Source organism: Bacillus rossius, chromosome 15 (genome assembly GCF_032445375.1).
Source record: "Bacillus rossius redtenbacheri isolate Brsri chromosome 15, Brsri_v3, whole genome shotgun sequence".
In the NCBI taxonomy this organism is placed as follows: domain Eukaryota; kingdom Metazoa; phylum Arthropoda; class Insecta; order Phasmatodea; family Bacillidae; genus Bacillus; species Bacillus rossius.
In genome coordinates, this window is record NC_086342.1 from 42,338,893 (window position 1) to 42,362,646 (window position 23,754).

At 38.5% G+C, this 23,754-nt stretch overlaps 1 protein-coding gene across 1 annotated transcript in view; it reads left to right on the forward strand.

Annotated features, from left to right (window-relative positions):
* Positions 1-427: 427 nt before the first annotated feature.
* Positions 428-23,754, forward strand: part of LOC134539497 (neutral alpha-glucosidase AB) — a 163,741-nt gene continuing 140,414 nt past the window's right edge. Inside the window, exons 1-3 of the mRNA XM_063381573.1 lie at positions 428-566; positions 5,775-5,870; positions 8,653-8,892. Coding sequence (XP_063237643.1) covers positions 565-566; positions 5,775-5,870; positions 8,653-8,892 — 338 coding nt within the window. The 5' untranslated portion in view covers positions 428-564. The remainder of the gene's footprint in view (positions 567-5,774; positions 5,871-8,652; positions 8,893-23,754) is intronic.

Below are 23,754 nucleotides of genomic sequence, written 5' to 3' on the forward strand. Positions count from 1 at the left end.
TAAATCCCATTTAAACTTATTTTATGATGAAAACGAAATAATTAACAAAAATTATATTTACCTATCTGTTTACAGATAATAAATACCATGGAAAAATAAACATTAGGTTACTAAATGCTCTGAAATTGTAGTCGCTGTGGCAGCATTTTCTGTGTATGGATTTTAGTATGGAGGTAAAAAGTAATATTTCCATGGATTTTAGGATGAGTTGTTGCCAAGATGTTTGGGTATAATTATTATAGACTCAGATTTCTATGGGCAGTGATCGAACTGGTTGAAAATGTCAATATAGTACACCTAATTAAAACTCGTATCATTTAAAACGTCCGCGCTCGTTTCATTAGTTTGTCAACCAACCACAAAGGGCACTAACAACACTGGCTGACAGCTTGTGTTGGAGTTTCAGTTCTACAACTTTCTTTAGTCTAAGGTGTATTATATTGTCTTTGAGTGAGTTGAAGATAGACTCGTGGTGTGACGTTTTCGTTAAGTTGTATAATTAATTAATGTTGTTTTCAAGCGCAACAATTTAAAACATCTGTGAAATTTTTTTAAAACTCCAAAATGTTAGTGAATAAGTATATGGTATATGCAGATATATATGTATTTTACTTAAGTTGTTTTTCTATATTTATTTGCTCTGGATTATTTATGATGTAAACGTGGGTAGTTGTAATCACTATTTTTTATTATTTATATTCATTGAACATATTTTGTAATTTACCAATATTAAATGGTAGGGGAGACTTTATCCTCTTTCAGACTTTTTTCCTTACTTAGGTACTATTGTACAGGGTGATGTGTAGAGGGTTAGACAAACTGAACGCGCGTGTTGGTGGACCAGAGGCGTAGCCAGGATTTGTGAATTGGGGGGTGGGGTTTTAGAAGCATGGTCCCCCCCCCCCCCTATTAAAACGGGGGAGTCCGGGGGTCCACCCCCGGTAAAAATTTGCATTTTAAGGTGTAAAATTGTGCTATTTTAGCAGCTTGAGGTAATTAGCTTTTAATATTGTAATGGTAAAAATATTATTGATTTTTTAATAAAAAAATTGTTTGAGTGATGAAGTAAGAAATTAATTAAATACATTTTTATCAATCCAAGTGCCTTGTTTACGTCCACTCAAATCATAATGCTAGAAGCTCGACAATACAAAAAAAAAAGGAATAAAAAGGGTTGGGTTTCGGCAGAACTGATCTATTTCTGGAAACAATTAGCTTAAGCTTGAAGAGTTACATGACTCCATGTCGTTGTCTCAATTCTATACACACACAGCGATTCTTACACTTTTGGAAGCCTAGTCAACACCTGCTTATAATTACCGCGCTGGTTAAATACAATAGGTGTAAGATATTTGAAAGCTTGGGACCCGTCACGGGGTCACAACCTTATAGCTTCTGCTCGCGACAGGGGTTTGTTTGTTTGTTTGTTTATCGTCTTTATTGGTGGCGAAGTTAAGGCGGTACGGCTCGGTAGGGCTCTCTTACTCTTCCCCTCCAGTGCAGTGGCCGGTGATAGCAGTAAGACACCTAGGCTTTTAGCTAACCTGCTTTCAGTTAAGAAAAAATAATTGTGGCTATGGGGGGGGGGGGGGGGTTAGAACCCCTAAAACCCTAACCCCTTCCCACCCCGGCTACGCCCCTGTGGTGAACACATTTAGAAAACACATATTGAGCAAAAAGGCCCCAGGGGTCCCAATTATTTTGTTAATATTTTTGATAATATTTGGTAATATTTTTACGTCGCTGCTTTTCAGGAAATTTGAATAAAATACAAAGAATACTTCTTTTTCGAAAACTAGAGACGTTCCTGTATTTACCTTGAAAACAGTGGCTTTATACTCCAACTGGTTTCTGAAAAAAATCACTGTATGTAGTTTACATACCAATGCATTGACCAGCAGTCAACATTTTTTAAAAGTATTCTTATACATGGAGAATCACGGGATCGGCATATCTAACATTCTCAACAGTCGATTCTGAGTTCGCGTTTTTACATGTTCAGAATAAATATTACGGTAAATATGTAGTTGGGCGGTATTTGCGAAAAAAATATGTTAAAAATCCGAAAATACTTTTATTCTATGCTCTTCAACTTCCTCTTTTCATTAAAAGCGGCGGAGGTAAGAAATTCAAAATACTTTAGGAGATATCGAATTTTTAAATATCATCATATGTAGTTCCGCGGTATTTGCGAAAAAAAATGTTAAAAATCCGAAAATACCTTTATTATATGCTCTTCAACTTCCTCTTTTCATTAAAAGCGGCGGAGATAAGAAATTCCAAATACTTTAGGAGATATCGAATTTTTTAATTTCATCATAATACCAGTGCATTCATGTGGCGTGCACCATTGTTTCTTGTTTACAAATATCTTTTTTTTTTTAAATTGGATAATGATGTCACATGATTGTTCGTGATAGGCCAGAATTCAAATTAACCAATACGTGATTATTTACTTCATTTATTGTTTAAAACAGTGTTTAATTACTTACCGCCTCCAACTTAGGCAAGTTTTTAACGTTTATAATTTTAAAGTCTTATTTGTTATTGTTGCGCAAGTAATAAGTAACAAAAAAATTTTTACGTGATTTGTTACTGTTCATCCTTAGTCCCGGTTTGTTAGGTCAGGTCAGTTACATTATAAATACTTTAAAACTAAAGAACCATGAAATTAATTCATATAATTTTTAATGTACGCTTAGTTTCAAAGTATTTATAATGTAACTGACCTGACCTAATCGACCATTTTCATTATTAGGCATTCACAAACACACGGCAATAAAAATAAATGGCGTCGGTCAATTGATTACACAGGTCTTGTATAGCAAAATAAGAACGGCGATATCTCCTAAAGTATTTGGAATTTCTTATCTCCGCCGCTTTTAATGAAAAGAGGAAGTTGAAGAGCATCTAATAAAGGTATTTTCGGATATTTAACATTTTTTTTCGGTAATACCGCTCAACTACATATTTACCCATTAAAATAATTTTAGCTACCTAATATTGTGTACGGTTGGTTAGGTTAGTGTACCTACATTAAAAAAAAAAACTGTAAAATATTTTTAATGGTTGCTTAGGAATTGCAACGTAGCATAGCAGCCAGCTCACACAAGTCTATTCCGAGGCCTGAATAGTTCTGAAGTTCACAGAAGGTTACCGAAGTACTGTGCGGTATGATGTGCGTTCCCATTCGATGGTTGTATGCATCCTTGAGAAGGTGACACAACACCAACGGGCTCAGTTACCTTTATATGTTAAGAGCCACACGTCAATACGGTAGCCATAAGAAGCTCAGGTGTACTACTAACTCCGTGTTCAGTCACGGTCGTGAGAGGTTCAGCTGGGAATACCTTCACATAATTACGTACAGGTATGCAATAAATTACTTGGCAAAGAAAGCATGGTGCTGTGTTGCATTATCAAGTGCGGGACGTTACTCAAGATTATTAGAACTATTTGAGTCTCGGATAGCCGAAGGTCGAGCACCTCTGCAGAAGTGACAATGGAGTTAATAAACTCCAAGGCAGGCTCATTTGGTTGCTGAAATTAACAGACTAACTCACACTTACAGCTTTCTAGAATTCTGGGTGGACCGACAGATTCTAGAACATTACTCTTAAACTCTCAGAAAGACAGGTTACGACTCATTGCATCAGTCAACAGTGGTATATAGGCAGTTACACGCTTACTCATAAGTTCCTTCAATAAATCAGCATCACTAACAAGATGTAAACTAGCTTCTCGTGATGCCTCACTCGGTTAAATAAACGCCGATTTAGGATCATTACCCTGTAGCCTGGGCAGGGTTTTAATGCTGTTGAAAAATAATTTCTGGTTAAAGGAAGAGGTCGAAGTAGGGTTAGCATCGGCTGGGGACGGAGCCTTCTGATAATCTATACGGGCTTCCCATGAACCCCTAATGTGGCGAATTAATTTGGAGCGAAACTCATGTACGGTGTTGGTTTCATCGTACGATACTTCATTCTCCATAAGGTGGTCCGTCAACTCGGTGCGCCACACCACTGAGTCGACATGAAACAGTGAACAGAACAGGAAGAAACTACTGCTCACAGGGAGCAGAGCAGCGCAGGTTGAAGCGTACAGTGACCAGATCTCCGTCAGAGGAGGCTTCAATCCGCTGAGGGGATAAACAGTAATAAGAAAGATCAAGTAAGCTAAATTACTCAAAAGCTGACATTTTGCCCCTTATAGTAGGAGCAACTGTGAGTTATTGATTCCTGATTGAAAAAGAACATGCAATTTCAATTTATCATGTTTATTATAACATATTCAAACTGTTACAATAACTAGACAATTCGGTCATCCAAGTACAGGTGTCGAAGAAGAAATAATTATAAGTGTCTTTGAAAAAACAAATGACTAGAAACATTTAGTTATACAAATGTGAGCAATTAAACAGATTGCACGTAAGCGTAAGTGTATGCATCAAGGGCTAGTAAAGAACCAGATATCAAATATTCATGTGACTTACAGAATACATAAGAAAAAACATGAAATGATTATAAATTATTAAAAATCTCAAATGGAATACAAACTACGTGCTCTTTGTTAAGTAGATTAAGTAATTAGTGCAAAAATATGATTACGTACATAAATTGATTACCAAAAGAATGTCATAGGTAATTACAAGAATAAATACATTCTATGAGAACCAGGGTGATGAAAGAAATTACAAACGTTAGTCTCATGTGTTCACTACAAATATTGATTATAGAAACACAAATGTATTCTATAGTTAAAATTTATAAGGATCATGAGTAATGCAAGGTAAGAGTGCTGTATGATCAAATGCATAAAATTATACGCCTAGACAGACATTTATGTTAAATTAACGGTTATGATAAGAGTGTACGCCGCAACTAAATCCTATCATGGGCGGTGTACAATTATGTGAACAAATGTAAAAAAACAAACATACTTTAGAGTGTGGCTGGCCTAAGAAGAGTTTAAGCAAGAGAGTTACTTGTTACATTACTGTAAGTGCCACTACAATAAATCCACAAATGCAACTCCAAAGCCTAGTACTTGCACAGCCATGACCGTATCCACTGCACCCCTACACGAACTCAAGGTGTGTCTCTGAGTGGGAGAAAACACTCGGAGGCGAAGATAATCGAAGAACAACGAAGATAGCATTAGCATTTTACTGAAACTTGCAGCAAACACCTTGCTTTGATAATTCATGTTTGTCACGCCTTTATATCTATTTAACTTTATAATTATTGCTTTCAGCTTAATTTTTCTATTTAAATTTTTTGACAAATATATTCTTTGAGGAATTGTGTATTTTTATGAAACTGCCATATGATTTTGAATTGTTAAGCAATATTTTGCTGTGGGTAGCTGTAGTTGTTTTGTTAGTTTGTATTCTTCGGAAAATTTATGTAAGTGAGTCATTGCCTAATGATTATTATAATTTTGGTAAAAATAATACAATTATTTTGCAATTTAAATGTTGTTTGGACTAGCTGCTTTTGATTTCTTCATTGTTGAAAGTTTGTTAAAGAATTTTATTTACTGGCGCACTTTGGGTAAAATCATTTTTGATAATCAGCAACTCAGCTGAACTGAATGGTCTCAGATCCGTGAGTGAGCTGTGCTGGCTGGTTGGAAGGCAGCTCACTGTAGTTTGAGGAGAGAGCGCAATGAGAAGCTGCAGAGGGAGAGAACGCGTGGCGTGTAGGAGAGTTCTCTCGCTCGGCGTGCGTGCAGTGCGAGCAGGACTGGAGCCGACACGGCCGTGCTGTGCGCAGGTGGTGGCAGCTGGTGGCGGCCACGGCGCTGCTCTCTGCGGCGCGGGCGGTCGACAGGAACAACTTCAAGACGTGCCAGCAGAGCAGCTTCTGCAGGTGACGTGTACCAGTTCCTGCTCTGTCGCACACTCACTCTAGTCACTCATCGGCCCTAACTTTTGTGAAGCAATTGTAAAACAAAGTAATACATTTTATAACTTGCCTTATAACACAAATAAACAAATCATAAAACTCTTTATCTATTGGAATGTACCACGGAGGGAGTGCATCATTCAAGGGTACTGAGTAACTTGGTTCCTGTCCCGGTTCTTGCTGCTGTGTCATACTCGAGTCAGTAAGCAGTGATAATTCACCTCCGTATTACGAAGCTGGACACTTCTAGCTAATTGAATGGTCACAGAGAGAACTTGAGAAGTCCTTGGCTCTGCGTGAATGATGAACGGAACACTGCGACCGATGTGAATGAAACAAGCACCAACTCTTGTACGTGCAGGATAGCAACCACAACAATACGCAGTGGAAACTTTAATAAAAAAAAATAATGCCTAAATTACATAAATATAATCACTCACAGCATACATAAGTTTTGTTTCATTTATTTCTCAGTGTTGAATAAATTGTGAACAATTCCATTGTTTTTATGCCCCATGTGAATTTTTGTCTTTGGTGTTAAAAATATTAGTATAGATTCTGTGGACAATATTTGAAATGAATGTAATTTAAATGTTTATTTTGATACACTTAGTATGCATAATATTTAAATATGTATTTTTATGTGTATGTGTATTTTCTGGAGTTTGTCAACTGGCTAGCAATTAGATAGCTCTATACTAATTGTGACTGTAAAAAGACTAATATGCTAGAAGTTTAATAGCTTGAAAAGATATGCGAGGAATAATGGTAAAAATGCTATCAATAAGTGATTATTGTTAAAGGAACAAGAGAACAATACATCTGCAAGGAATTTGCATTAAACTTCATTGTAACCAAAAAAAAATATTTTGCTATCCTGATAGGAGTCATTCTCATTTTGACTTCAATTGCTAACAGGTAGAGAAGGCAGATGCCAACTCCCTTACTTCTTACCTCCATGTGTTACAGTGTAGTTGCAATTTCAAGTTATGTAATATTATATTTCTAATTATTCCTTGTAATAATGAAAACAAAAAAAAAAACTTTATTATGTTTATTGCAAAATATAGCTGCTTATGTGATTTTGCAGTCAGATCACAATTATAATAACATCCTTTTATAAAAGTGTTTTTATTAAAATATCACATATAGTTTCAAACATAGAACTGCATTCTGTGCATTCATTGTGTTTATCTGGAAACCCGCCCGTTCAAAGAAGCCTCACACCAAACTTTTGATACAGAGCTTGTTACCATATTTCCAAATCTTATTAATTGTTCATTCTGGATTTTGGTAATTATTCAAAATGATAAATTACCATTTAATATTTCAGTATAATTAATAGCACTCAGTACCGTTGTTGTCATCTGACAGTTATTTCTTTCAGCACTCTTTATTCGTGCCATGTATATTTCCAATAAAATACCAGCCTGAAGATATTGGGCTTTAAATGTTTCATTTATGGATTATTGTGAATAATAACATATTTACTGTGATGCAGGTAAAAAAATGTCATGAATGAAAACTGTCCACCTTCTGGTGCTGTTTGTTTGCCCCATTAACATGTATTGTCACGAAGGACCAAGTCCAATACTATGTTATTAAGACAGAAGCAAAGTAATTTTGAGAAATGTTGGAGCATATGTTACAAATTCTCATCTTTCAAAAATATTTTTATTGGAATACCACCATCTCACTTCAGTCCAAAAAAAAATTACTTCCAGTCAAGCATACAACTTATAACGACAACATTTCTTCTTCTCACTGTAAAATTTATCATTTCCTGAGCATTTAAAATTATTCTAGTATTTTCGGCAATCACAATCCTTTTGTAATCATTACAACTTTTTCTCACAGAAACACAAAATCACGACCGTGCAAGATGTCTGTCCATCCATTAGGCAATAGCAGGTTAACCAACTTTGGAGCTTAATGAAACTTGTGTTATGCATAGCGACAATGGCTTACGGACATTTTTTAAAGCCAATTTTGTTTTTCAAACAGAAGTTTGTGTTGTGCAACAAATATGACACTAAAGAACATTTTTGATACTTGTTTCATTAAAATTATGCCATTTTGACTAATAAATGATGCATTATACAGTAAATAATTGCTAATAATTATTGCTAATCAGTACTTTTCAGAATAAAAATAAATTGCCAAGTGTTTGTGTAATTGATAAATATAGAAATGTCTGAAATGCAAACTAAAAAGAGTTATTAAAATGATTTATAAGCTTAAATTATAATTGTTTCCAAAATATTTATATGATATAATTTGGTTAAAAATTTATGCAGTATAAATTAACATTATTTGAATTTAATTTTTGATAGAAGACAGTATTATCATTTGAGTTACCTTTTGTTAAAATGCTGAATAATTGATTGATTTTAGTTGAATTTTGGTGATTCATTATTTGTCAAAATGCATTTCAGTGTAATATGGTGCATTGAAATTCTTTTTTGGTATTATTACTGTTCTATCACAATCCACCGTGTACTCTTGTCCCTAGCTGAGCAGCATTGCCATGTGGTGGTGTAAAGTTGTGAATAAGCCAGGTTCCAGGTTTTTTTCAGCACACATTTTAGGCCAAATTGTACTCAGTTTGTACAGGTAAATACAGTATTTAGTATGTTAGTGTCTGCCATATGATACAATAATTATTGGTTATGTAAATAAGCATGTGGTGTACCGTTGCATGCTTGATGACATAACTGATGAGTGACTTGTGTGGCGCGGAGAGCAGGCGATGCCGTGCCGTGCAGGAGGGCCGCTCCCCCTACAAGCTGCTGCTCGACACACTGCAGGCAGACGCAAACAGCGTGCACGCACACGTCGTCAACACGGAGAACTCCGTGCTCTTCACGTTCCAGCTGTACGCTCTCACCGACGACACATTCCGCTTCAAGATCAATGAGTTGTCGCCTCTGAGGCCTCGATACACGGTTTCTCAGCACGTCCTGGATAGGGAGCCACGCCTGGCGAGGTGAGCACGCACCCTTGTAGCCGCAGAGTTGTACGATGTGTCCGCTCACTTGGCCAGTGCTGTACCGACCTGGATGGGGAGCCACGCCTGGCGAGGTGAGCACGCACCCTTGTAGCCGCAGAGTTGTACGATGTGTCCACTCACTTGGCCAGTGCTGTACCGACCTGGATGGGGAGCCACGCCTGGCGAGGTGAGCACGCACCCTTGTAGCCGCAGAGTTGTACGATGTGTCCACTCACTTGGCCAGTGCTGTACCGACCTGGATGGGGAGCCACGCCTGGCGAGGTGAGCACGCACCCTTGTAGCCGCAGAGTTGTACGATGTGTCCGCTCACTTGGCCAGTGCTGTACCGACCTGGATGGGGAGCCACGCCTGGCGAGGTGAGCACGCACCCTTGTAGCCGCAGAGTTGTACGATGTGTCCACTCACTTGGCCAGTGCTGTACCGACCTGGATGGGGAGCCACGCCTGGCGAGGTGAGCACGCACCCTTGTAGCCGCAGAGTTGTACGATGTGTCCGCTCACTTGGCCAGTGCTGTACCGACCTGGATGGGGAGCCACGCCTGGCGAGGTGAGCACGCACCCTTGTAGCCGCAGAGTTGTACGATGTGTCCGCTCACTTGGCCAGTGCTGTACCGACCTGGATGGGGAGCCACGCCTGGCGAGGTGAGCACGCACCCTTGTAGCCGCAGAGTTGTACGATGTGTCCACTCACTTGGCCAGTGCTGTACCGACCTGGATGGAGAGCCACGCCTGGCGAGGTGAGCACGCACCCTTGTAGCCGCAGAGTTGTACGATGTGTCCGCTCACTTGGCCAGTGCTGTACCGACCTGGATGGGGAGCCACGCCTGGCGAGGTGAGCACGCACCCTTGTAGCCGCAGAGTTGTACGATGTGTCCACTCACTTGGCCAGTGCTGTACCGACCTGGATGGGGAGCCACGCCTGGCGAGGTGAGCACGCACCCTTGTAGCCGCAGAGTTGTACGATGTGTCCGCTCACTTGGCCAGTGCTGTACCGACCTGGATGGGGAGCCACGCCTGGCGAGGTGAGCACGCACCCTTGTAGCCGCAGAGTTATACGATGTGTCCACTCACTTGGCCAGTGCTGTACCGACCTGGATGGGGAGCCACACCTGGCGAGGTGAGCACGCACCCTTGTAGCCACAGAGTTGTACCATGTGTCCTCTCACTTGGCCAGTTCTGTACCGACCTGGATGGGGAGCCACGCCTGGCGAGGTGAGCACGCACCCTTGTACACACACAGTTGTACGATGTGTCCTCTGCACTTGGCCAGTGCTGTACCGTCCTGGATGGGGAGCCACGCCTGGCGAGGTGAGCACGCACCCTTGTACACACACAGTTGTACGATGTGTCCTCTGAACTTGGCCAGTGCTGTACCGTCCTGGATGGGGAGCCACGCCTGGCGAGGTGAGCACGCACCCTTGTACACACACAGTTGTACGATGTGTCCTCTGCACTTGGCCAGTGCTGTACCGTCCTGGATGGGGAGCCACGCCTGGCGAGGTGAGCACGCACCCTTGTAGCCGCAGAGTTGTACCATGTGTCCTCTCACTTGGCCAGTGCTGTACCGACCTGGATGGGGAGCCACGCCTGGCGAGGTGAGCATGCACCCTTGTAGCCACAGAGTTGTACGATGTGTCCTCTCACTTGGCCAGTGCTGTACCGTCCTGGATGGGGAGCCACGCCTGGCGAGGTGAGCACGCACCCTTGTAGCCGCAGAGTTGTACGATGTGTCCGCTGCACTTGGCCAGTGCTGTACCGTCCTGGATGGGGAGCCACGCCTGGCGAGGTGAGCACGCACCCTTGTACACACACAGTTGTACGATGTGTCCTCTGCACTTGGCCAGTGCTGTACCGTCCTGGATGGGGAGCCACGCCTGGCGAGGTGAGCACGCACCCTTGTACACACACAGTTGTACGATGTGTCCTCTGCACTTGGCCAGTGCTGTACCGTCCTGGATGGGGAGCCACGCCTGGCGAGGTGAGCACGCACCCTTGTACACACACACTTGTACAATGTGTCCTCTGCACTTGGTCAGTGCTGTACCGTCCTGGATGGGGAGCCACGCCTGGCGAGGTGAGCACGCACCCTTGTACACACACAGTTGTACGATGTGTCCTCTGCTCTCGGCCAGTACAGTACTGTACCCGCTCTGTGCATCTCTTGTCTAGTTGCAGAGGACTACTGTAGAGTCTAGCTGTTGGCCCTCTGCTATTCGGCGGGCTCTGGTGATTCTACGCTAAGCCTAGCGAAGTCAGATGATTATCAGTTTGTTGGTTTGAATGGTTATCATCCAAGGATTTGTTGTTATTTTTAATTTATAGTTTTTATTTTTATTTTTATAGCCTCTCCACAAAGTACCTTTTTTCCTTAATTTTATTTTATTATAAATGAATTAACTCTCAATAAAAATGCTCTAGAGTTGAAGTAGGCATTACCAGGAATACAGGCAGTAAGTAACCTTTAGACATGAGTGGAATATTAACTGACCATGGCTTGTTTATTTCTCAGGTGCTGAATTAATGATAAGTTTACTGTGCCAAGTAAGACTCCTGATTATCTAGGGTAAATACTGGCAAGGGGTTCACAGTCAAAGCAATGTAAAAAAAAAATTAAATTTATCTTTCCCGACAATCTAGACAAACACGATAATATCTGTCCCTCAGTGTAATGCTCTAATTTGTTCCAGTAGAACAGTGCGCTAATCAAAACAGCGCTAGACACATACATTTTTTTTTTCATAAAGTATTTTAATCTAAATAATAGGTTTTTCAAATAGGTAATTGTTATTGCTGACTACCATTTTAATCAAGACACTACTACTGTACATTTGAAGTACATTTAAATAAATGATGAATAACATTTGGAGATTAAACGACCTAAAATTAAGTTACAGGTTCACGTACAGCATTGTTTTCGTAATAGGGCTTAGGCATAATTTTTTTTTTTCCTATTTAGCCACTCCCAACTCTTGAGTTACAAAATAATAAGTTTGATGCAGGATATATGTTTAATTTTTAATAAGAATTTAAAAGCAATAGCTTCATGTTTTCTATTAGAAAGATTATTTAACCTGTTAACGTAATTCCAGACTCTGTTGTTTACTTAATGCATGTTCCATGATTTGCCACTAGCGCATCGTAGAGGCACAAGGTAAACTATCCAAGAAAGCTTGTGGCTTCTCTCTCCAGAGGTGTTGTTGAATGCAGGATGTTGGATTATAAAAATTTGCTAATGATTTGGGCATCATTGGAAATAATTATGCAATGAAGTAAGCAAATGGCTATTGGATAAATGCAAAATATTGTTTGTTGATTCATCACAATATTAATTTTTTGCATTAGGCATTACTAATTCATTCCATTACTAATTTATTGCATTGTATTGAATGCTACACAAGTGCCATTGCCATTGTGCGTGCTTGGAAATAAAAAGTCAAATATTATTTTTATGGTTTGTGAAAGTGAAATATGGCACGGTTAATCCGCAAACCAGATAACCAGCACCCAAATAATTGGGAGTCTACTGTATTTTTAAAACTCCTTTTCATTGGGATATATGGCCACAACCTTATGTACACACTTGCAATTAGTGTTCTCAGTTATGAAAACATTTTTGCATACAAACTTAAATTACTGTCAAGTCCCTACACCTCTGTTAATCATCAAAGTCAGTCAAGTATTTGCGAAAATGACTTCATGCAATCCTTTACACCTACCCACAAAATGAATGCATTCCTGTAGCGAGAATTTTAAAGTGCTTGCTTAACCAAGAACCAAACATTAATGTTCAATGTATAGTGGTTAAGATTGTGTTGATAGAAGCGTGTTGTTTTTAAAGTATATTGTTTTCTTCGGCGGCCATTGTCTGATAAACTATTTTGCTTTTGAATTTAAGCTGCCAATCACAGATGTTACCTCAGGGGTGTTTCAAAAAGTATTTAAAATTAGCAGAGTAAAATACTTCACAAATGTTACTGAAAAGCTCCTAAAGTCGGGGTAGAAATTCATACATATATGTGGATTTCCCAGATACAAGAGTGTGCACCCTCCAACCTAATCTTAAGAGTGCGCGATACATGTGGTTCCGAGCAGCAAAATCGATGTTTGCGGTGGAGCAGATTCTGTAAATACCATGACATAAATTGGATTTTGGTAAAATATTATTTACAGAGTAAGGATGGATCTTAAAATGTTATTACTCAAAATTTTGGTATGCGTCTTATTTTATTAACTAATTATTCCTAAAAACGGCAAGGTTTAGTAGACGAATGCTAGTATAATTTGATTGGAAATGGGAAACAAAATAATAATATTATACACCACATATGTGTGCATGAGTTAGAAACAGCAGGATGCATTTAGAAGCAATACCAGCTGAAAAATCTGTTCCGCCGTAACCTTTGTAATCGGTAGACGAAGAACGAATTTTACACATCGTAGTTCACGCGTCCACACACAGATGTCAGGCACTCCGCACGCAGAGGTTCATTGCAGTAACACGTAACAGATGTCGCACATGTCGGAAATCGTCACTACTTGTTTTGTTGTATCGCGCTACCACGAAGCCACATTTTAAAATTGAAATAGGTGGGAAACGCTGCAATTGGTGGCAATAAGACGCGTTTTAAAAAGAATAGTGACAAAGGAAACCTGCTTCTTTCTGCAAGGCGGAAAAATAAAAGTTAGGTAACTTATTTTAAAATTGATGATATTAGTTTGTTTTTGATTCCAAAATCTTTAAAACGAGTGTATAACACTTTCCATGTATCTGAATATTTCAAATAACAGCAGCGCAGAGACTGTGGCATCCGAGACCGGCCGCAGCGTGGGAAGATAGCGCGGGAAAGGGCGGGCGGCGCGGCGCCGGGCTGGCGGGGCGGGCCAGTGCGCGTTCCACGTTCACACTAGAGGTGTAAAAGTAACCAAAAAAAGCGTACCCGTATGTATTCGTTTCTATAACAATCAGTACTCGTTACTATCGTATCGTTACTCGTTACTTCTGATACCGCATAACATGCAACGAATCAACTCGTATTGCGTACGCGTACAGTATGACGTCATGTAAATAATAATAAATAGAATATACACAATTAACATTATTTGATAATTAACCGTTTTTGTTAACCAAGAAACAATTAAATCTCATTAGAGCGGCTTTATTATATTATCGCTTTTAAAATAATAAAAAAACGTGAAAATTCGCGATAATAAAAAACAAAAACATACATATTTCTAATTTGTAAAAAATACTTTCTTACGTTTTTTCTGTTCCAATCTCAAACTTTGTCTACACACACAATACCTTTAATAAACAGTAAAAAACTTGGACGACGAATTTCCAAATTATACTTTACTTAATAAACAAACATCGTTCTTTGTAACGTAAATTTATCGAATATGCGCGCGCATGCGTGAAACATACAAAAAATGTGAGTAACGAAATGCAGCCGTGTGTAACGTTTCGTTACTCGTATATAGACGGCGCACCCGTTACTCAGTAACGAATACATACGGTTTGCTACAGCTCTAGTTCACATGCTACGGCCGGAGGTTTTTTTCCCCCCTTGTTGCAGTAATAGTCGTTAATATTTAATGATATGTTGTTTATAACGACAAAATACACACAAGTAATACCAAATATATTTAGTTCGAAAAGTTAAAGAAATAAAATGGTGTAAAGAGGGGAAGGGGGGGGGGGGGGGGGGGGGGGGCAAATGGGCCAGCCCCGATTTTACAAAGGCAGCGATTTTACGAATGCCATCCTTGGAACCGTGAGCCAAGGGCGCCCATACCCATGGGCAGGGTAGGGCTGTGGCCGCCTCCCCCAGCTTTCAGGAAGAGGAAAAAATGTATGGGTTTTTGAGGATTTTTGGCAAATTGTAATTTTTGACACTTTTTGTCAATTTTTGAAGGTCTGCCTCCTCCCCTTACAAACTATTTTATAGTCTGGCCCCCCCTTACAAACTGCCATATGGGCGCCCTTGCCGTGAGCATACATAAAATCGTAGTTCTAGTATTATTAAAATGTGGAAACTAACAAGTTCTAGTGTTGTCACAAAAAACGAACTTGAACCCAAATTTGTTGACACGAACTTGAACCGAACTATTTTAAAGTTCGGTTCGAGTTCGAAATTTTGAACGTTCGTACAGCCTTATGCAATACTACTCTTCAAATGTCACACGTGAATGGAAACTTATCAAATAAGCGTAGCATAGCAATTATATATCGCGTCTATTAAAAACATTAGTTTAAAGAATTTAAAACATTTATCCAGGACTCTTTTTGGTCATTACATATTTGGGATTGCTACATCTGGACACACATTAATGTTAATTGTTGCTGACATCACATAACACAGTATAAACAAATACTAAATGTCCAAAATATAGGTATATGCCACAACTGCATTGCCAGTTCACTATCTATAGAGCATCCCACTCTTAGATTGCAGTGTGGAAGTAAATGGGCGCATTCTCTCTCTCTGTCTAACAAACGCCGATTGCCGTTAGCACTGTCCTTGTTTCTTCGTGCGTTGTTGCCAAATATCAAACGAAATTAAAATTTTAATTTTTGGACCAAGCTTTTTTTAATATTGTACAGCATCGAAATACGCATCAGGCAATGCGTATTTTGAATACTTAACAATATTTTTAGTGTCCAAAAAAATTAAAAAACATAACTTATTCACTGCGAACTGTTTTGAAGTACAGTAGAACCTCGCATATCCGACCTTCCCACAACAGACTCCTCCCGATATCCGACCTAGTGTCCGACTGGTGATTCACACGCGCTTCCGGTTGGTGAGCCTGTTAGGCTTGAAGGAGTGACTCATCTACGATATGCTTTGTTTTCGTATCAAAAACTGTCAGTTCAGCCGTGAATCTTGATGTGTAATGTGCTCTGACTATAATCTTGTACAGTTCTGTGTTTGTTAAAGTCAATACTGTTTGTGTTTTTCCCCATTATTTATTCACGACTACAGAATTTAAAGTGTGCAATACGTAGTGCTTTACGTGTGTGACAATGGCAACTCAAAAACGTAAACGTGTTTGTGTTTCTCTGCAACAAAAACTTGAGATTTTACAACGATTGGACCATGGAGAGTCTGTTATTAAATTAGCTTCTGAGTTGGGTGTAGGGGTGACTACGATAAAAGATTGGGAAAAAAACCGTAAAGATCTGGAAACGTACTCAGCAACAGTTGAGACAGAAGATGCCTTAAAAAGTAGAAAAATGTTGAAAAAACCAAAACTTGAACTTGTCGATGAAGCATTATGGGTTTGGTTTTGTCAGGAAAGGCACAAGGGAATACCATTGTCAGGCCCCATCGTAAAGGAAAAAGCCATAAAATTGCATGAAAAGCTGGGAGGTGATCTAGAAAAATTTAGCGCTAGCGAAGGGTGGCTACATAAATGGAAGTTGCGTCATGGCATACGACATCTTATTATTGCGGGGGGAAAACTCTCAGCTGATGATAATGCTGCTACAGAATTTGTAGCAACATTTGAGAAGTTGGTCACAGAACAGAAACTTGTACCCGAACAAGTGTACAATGTAGATGAAACAGGCCTAAATTACAAAATGCTTCCAAAAACCACTCTAGCTGCTAAAAATGAACCTGTGTTAGGAACAAAGCTGGCTAAAGACAGGCTCACAATTGCAACTTGTAGCAATGCCACGGGAAGCCACAAAATGCCGCTGTTCGTCATAGGAAAATCTAAGAAACCAAGAGCATTCAAAAATCTAAACATGGCAACACTTCCAGTTTTCTATCGGAATCAATCATCTGCTTGGATGGATGGCGATTTATTTAAGGAGTGGTTTTTTGGCGAATTTGTCCCCGCAGTAAAAAAACATTTAAAGTCTAAAAACTTACCTGCAGGTGCTGTTTTGCTGTTAGATAACGCTCCTAGTCACCCCTCTGAATGTGAATTAAATAAAGGAAACATCAAGGCTTTATTTTTACCGCCCCATGTTACACCTTTAATACAACCTATGGATCAGGGCGTCATCGAGTTGTTAAAGAGAAGATACAGAAGAAAATATGTCGGCTCTCTGCTGGACAAAACAGAAGAAGGAGGTAACCTTTTTGAGGCGATGAAAAGTTTCAACATAAAAGACGCAATCTACACCGTTGCTGCAGCCTGGGGCGAAATTAATCAAACTACCCTTCAGAAGGCTTGGAAAAAGATTTGGCCATTTGAAACAAGAAGAACCTGAGACAGAAGCACAAGTTGAGACAGACAACACAGAAGTATTACAAAATTTACAAGTGTTTCAGCATGATCTCCAGATGAATGATGTAGAAGAGTGGTTTGTTGAAGCTGATGTTTCGGAAGACACCAATGAAGAACTAAATGACGACGAAATTATCGCTGTTGTGCAGAACAAAGCCGTGGAAGAAGATATCGACTCGGATGAAGACGAAACCACCGGTGACAACGTAGTGAGTCATTCTGCTGCTAAGGACGCCTTCGAAGTTGCACTGAAATACATTGAGCAACATCTAAATGCAAACCCAATGGACGTATTGTGGGCAAAAAAGTGGAGGGACACTTCTGCAAAGTCAAGATTGACAAAATTAAAACAAAAGTCCATTACTGAATTCTTTAAATAAGGTATGCTTAGATTTTATTGATCTCATTTAATTTAAAAACAGTAAATGTTTGAAATATATACAGCAACATTTTTATAAGTACATACTTTACAATAAAGTTGTATTACAGTACGATATAGCTGTTTTTCTATCTTTTTGCTCCTCCCGATATCCGACCTTTTGGCTGTTCCGACCATGGCCTGGTCCCGTCATGGTCGGATATGCGAGGTTCTACTGTATTCCGATATGTTTCACATAAAAAAAAAACCTACATGTGTATTTCATTCAGATTTTTTTTATTAATAAATTAATGCCTTAGGACGCCACCGAAAAAAAGTTAAGACAAAAACTGTACAGGTTTCACTTAAATAAGTTTTTTTAATATATTGAAATGCATTTTCTCACAAACTGACACATCAAAAAGTTGACCCGCGCAAATTTTTTTTTCTATTAAAGATAGATGGGGAACGAAAGCGTGAAAAATGTTCACAATGAATTGAATTAGTTTTTAAAAGCAGCTCCATCTCAATTGCTTCTACAGTTTCCGTGGAAATAGCTGTTTAAGATGTGTCTTATCAGTACAAGAGCGCGCGCTGCCGTCGTAAGAGGAAACAGGGTCGTGTGTTTAGATAAGTGGGGTTCTGTCCTACAAACAATTTCAAATATCCTTAGTCAACAAAAATATTTTAATCGATTCTTGAACATAATATGTAAAATGTATGAAATAAATACGAAGGAATTTAATAGCGATCATGGTACAAAATTTTGAATTATTTTTCTATCCTTCTCAACACCAAGCATCTTATCAAACATTGTTTTAGACAAAGTTTTGGAAAATAATTATGATATTTACAAACAATTTAAACAGATTTTATAAGGTGTCTACTAAGTCAGTTACATTTTTTTTGTCCGGTGAAATTTTTTTTCAAACCCATGCAGTTATGGCTGGTCGTATCAAAAATTTATTTAGAAAACATTTTTCGGCATTAGGTACTCCGAGTTATCATACGTTAAAACGGATTCAATATTATTCATATTATGGGAGTTGTTGCGATTTTTCTGTTTTTCAAAAAATCTTCCCCATTTCGAACCAATTGTTCAGATTTTTCCCATAACTTACTCAACTGAGAATTTCCATTACCGTATTTTATTTATCATTTTGGACATGACTTGTCCAAAAATACGGCATTTATCGGGCCCATGAAAATGTGATATATATATATATATATATGGGATTTTTAGAACATAAAAGAAAACTATAAGAAATTTTCATCTACAATAGGTAGTTTTTATTTGAAATTTACATAAAAGTGGCATTATTACAAATTTATATGTGTAATAGTATAAAATATTATAAATTACGATATGATTTCTTAAAAGGCTTCTTGTTCGATCCGAATTACAAAGACACGCATCTCCTGAAATTCGTAATGTGTTAGAGATTTGGCAACAGCGCGCGCCATAAGCCATGTACTGCAAACTAAGAGTGGGACGGGCTATAGCACTAGCTGCCGGCCGAGGTCGACGTGCGACCTGAAAGATAAGGTGTAGCGCTGTAAGCAAATACCACGTCTACCATAAAAGGCAAGTGAATGGGTGTTATGGGTTTGACAGAGGGGAACTTGGATGCACGGGGGAGGAGTACAGTTTAATAGAATATTATAATTACATCGTAAAATGTTATTGGTCCCGAAATGTTTGTATCAGTACGCAGTGTAACATAGTTACACTTATTTGTAAGTGAGGAGTATTTCAAACTTTTGGGCACGGTAAACGAATCTTACGAGATGCTATAGCTTCAATTATTTAATGTGTACTACTTTTGGTGGTGAAGCCTTTTGTACCCTTGTTCTGTTTTGTGCGAGTACATTACAATAATCGTAATTTTCACCGCGACTGATACTGGAGAACATTGTAAAAAATCTCACGTGTCTAAAAATTTCATAAATACGCATGAACAGATGTATAGAAAACAAATTGCCATGACTACTAACGTACTATTCCAGCTTCTTTAACAATTAATTGTTAATTTGTGGTATCATATGTGGTTTTCTACTAAGATTATGCTTCATTTGAAAATAAATTTTGACATACTTTATTTAGTAAATTTAAAATACTTATTGGTGGAAAATAATTTGAAAGTTTATGTATTTTATCGCTCAAAGACTTGTTGGAACCTACAGATTCGAAGCAATTCGATACCCCGAAGATCTTAATGAAATTTAAGAACAACCGTTACTAATACTTATCTTTATAACACTATATAAAAATGTTTCAGAACATCAAATACAGTTCCGTAGGCACCAATACTTTAGCTACTAGCGACTTTTAACTATCGCGCACCGTTTGTTCACTATTTGTATTCAAAATGAAGCTAATGGTCTATTATTATTCAAAGCATCTGTATAATTTCATTTAATTTATTTAAAAACCGACATTATAGGTTTGAATTTATATACAACATTAATTTATTCCAAGTCAAATTCTCTAGTTACACAAGAAAGTAATCTTAGGCCTAGCGCGCACGAGTGACTTTTGTCACCGTGACAAAAATATTTCTGTCACTGTCACGTCACTTCATCAAAGCGGAGTGCGCTCACGAAGGATGACAGTCGCCAAACCTTTTGGAAATCCAAGCATCATTTGTCGACATGGATTTGGAAGAGACAGTCATAATTTGCGAATTAGTAAGACGGAAACGAAAATACAGTAAAAAAGTATACTGGTTGCACCCTCTTTGGTGTGACAAGCTAATAAATGGAAAGTTTTACACTATGTTTTATAAACTTCGGCTTCATCCAAAGAAATTTTTTCGGTATTTTCGAATGAGTGTTGGAAGTTTTGATGAATTATTGCGCCTTCTTACACCTGCATTAACATATAACAATACAAACATGAGATTGTCTGTCCCAGCTGAAGAAAGACTTGCTGTAACTTTAAGGTATGTATACACAAATAAATAAATTTAATTGATAATATTTAATGTTTTATAATGTATTTGTTTATTTAAACGTATTATTACAATCACAAGTAGATGATAGGACACACATGCAAATTATACAATACTTACATATAATATACCTATTGTAGTTATTGTTGAGAAATTTAAGAGTTAGATAAAGCATGTTCCTTGACGTCTCTCTTAAAGGAATGTTCGGAAAATGAAACGCATCACAAACATTTTCAATTATACAACAATAATTAAAGCACCTGTAACTAAACAGAAACAAACAAACATACTTCTAAGGATTGTCCGTAGTGATGTTGCAATCCTGGCAAATGTCGTATACTTCAGAATCTTCATTAGGAGTAAATTGTGAAACATAGGATTGAATACTATTCAACGTAGCTGAGGCGGCTGAACAGTCGTCGGGAGATGGTGCATGTGAATAATACACCGGGTTTTGGGGACTCGGCGGTGGTAGGGAGGCAGAATATGTGGGTGTTATATGGGAATATTGAGGACTTGTAGATGGTATATGCACTTGAGAATAATTTCGCTGTGGTATTGACCTTCGACCAAACTCACGTAGCCCAGATGTACCCGGTTGTTGAGAGAAATATGAGGGTTGTATCATTCTGTGAGAGTTTTGTTTTTGAATGTCCTGAAATATTTTTAAAATATTAATTTGCACCTCTAGTTTATTCTCCTCCGGAACTGCTTTTAACAATGGAACCAAAGACAGCGCAAAATGTTTTTCCTTCTCGTCATCGCTACATTCATTTTTAGATTTTCCCAATATTTCGATCAATTTGTTGTCATCAACTCGTTTTTTATTTAAAATGTCCAGACTACGTTCTTCGTAAGTGGTTTTATTTGTATTTTTCTTTCGGGTATGTTCGATTCGTTGTGATACATCTTCATCGGTATCTTCTGCACTGTCTTCTTCGCAATCACCTTCCTGTACAGAACCTGCGTTTCCTGAGGACTCGCGAGTCTCCATGCTTGGGAGAAGAAATAATAGTTGATCAAAATGTTTGTACTTTCTTCTCTTCTTATTGGCTTGACCCGACTTCGTGGATTTTTGCTCTCGTAGCTCTCGTGAGAAACAAGTTCTTATATTTTTCCACCTTCTTTGTACAAGTTTACCTGAAACAAAAGTGTAATATAAATAATCATTGATCGTAAATATCACTTAATAATAAATAGGTATTTACGTAGACTACGTTATTCATTTATGTGTGTGTTTGTGAGGATGTGTGTGTGTTAAATTATTATTGTTCCTCATTTAATCTTATAAAAGGGTTTTTTGTTTCAGATATCTTGCGACCGGTGCCAGCTTCTACAGCATATCATTTGAATATTTGTTGGGTGCCACAACAGTATGAGAAATCGTAAAGTCTACTTGTAGTGCAATTTGGAATTTGCACCAACTATACATGCCAGAGAAGAATGAAGAAGATTGGCTGATTATCTCTAACCAGTTTTACCAACGGACACATTTTCCTAACATATTGGGCGCGATAGACGGCAAACATATCAGAATGATTCAGCCGGCAACTACAGGTTCACACTGATTTAATTACAAAAAGTATTTTTTAATAGTTCTAATGGCTTGGGTAGATGCAGATTATAAATTCGTATTTGTAGACGTCGGTGCGAATGGAGCAGCAAGTGACTCCAGTATATTTCAGAATTCAAACATGGGTAAAAGGTTGCAGCACAATCAATTAAATGTACCAAACGACTGTACTTTGCCGAATGATGAAAATGGAAAAACAATGCCACACTGTTTGGTAGCAGATGAGGCGTTTGGCTTGTCAAGACACGTTTTACGACCATATGCAAGAAAATCATTGAGTACCATGAAGAAGGTTTACAACTATCGGCACACGAGGGCACGCCGTATGGTTGAGTGAACTTTCGGTATACTTAGCAATAAATGGCGAATTTTACACAGGCCTCTTGATGTCAGTCTCGATTTTGCTGATATTATAGTAAAATCGTCTTGCATTTTACACAACTTTGTACGTTGCAAAGATGGCATTCGATTTATTGATACTGCTTACGAATGTCCATTACAGAGCATTTCAACAAATACCCACCGAGAGAACTACCTATATCAGCAGCAAACATACGCAACTATTTTGCGTCTTACTTTACTTCGCCGCAAGGGGCTGTACCGTGGCAATATGATAACATTTAAAGTATAACAATATGTAGTAAACTCAGAGTACACGTCAAGCTGTACACTTTGAACTATGTGCCGTTTTAATACAAAACAACATAGACGTCAAAATCGTTTGGCAAATGTAAACCTAGTTCACTCATTTAATTACGGTGCAAAAGACAGACAGATGCGGGATTACTAATATAGCCTTCGCGTTTGCACGCGTTCGTAAATCATCGAACGAGGTTCACTTGATTGTGCTACCTACATGTCGGTGTATGATTATTGTATTGAATATAAATACCCTACCTTTACTTTTACCTTATTTCAAATCAAACATATTTAGCAACTTCTTTTTTTTGTTGGGTCCATAGGATATTTATATACATAATTATGTACCTATCCTCCAAATGTGTAATTGAAATGTTACAAAAAAAAGGTAAAACTTACCAGCTTCTGTTTTTTGTTTTGCCGACAATTTATCCCAAGCACTTACAAATATTATTCGACTGATTTCTTCCCATCCTTTAATTTTCACATTAACGTCCAAATATTCTTTCAATTGTTTGTCAAACAGGGCGGGTCTTTTTTCAACCTCGTCTATAAGCACATCATTATCTATATCATCGTCAAGCACAGTCACGCTTTGCGACGACGCTGACGCCATGTTTACTTGTTGGCTTGTCGACAGTTTGAAAGCAAATGGTAGAGCGGGAACACAGGGGATGCGCGGAGAGTGACAATTTTGTCACCGGTGCGCGCACGTCTATGGCAACCTAGCGGCGCGCTGACAGTTTTGTCACGGGCTTGTTTGCAGGTCGGCGGACGGAAATGTCCCCCGGTTGTCACGTCGTAACGTGCGCGCATCTTCATGCATATCCACAGACCGTACAAGAGTGACGAAACTGTAACTGTGACAAAAGTCACTCGTGCGCGCTAGCCCTTAGTAACATTTAGCATGTTTGAATGCAAGTGGAGCCAGGTGGAGTAACTTCCCAGTTATAGTAGAATAATATAATAAAATGACTACTTCGTTATGTAATTATGTACCTAGATGCGTACGATTTATGAAAACATTTTTTGGTTAGTTGAGCTTTGACAAGTGCCAGTTGTGTGCATATTAACTCAAAC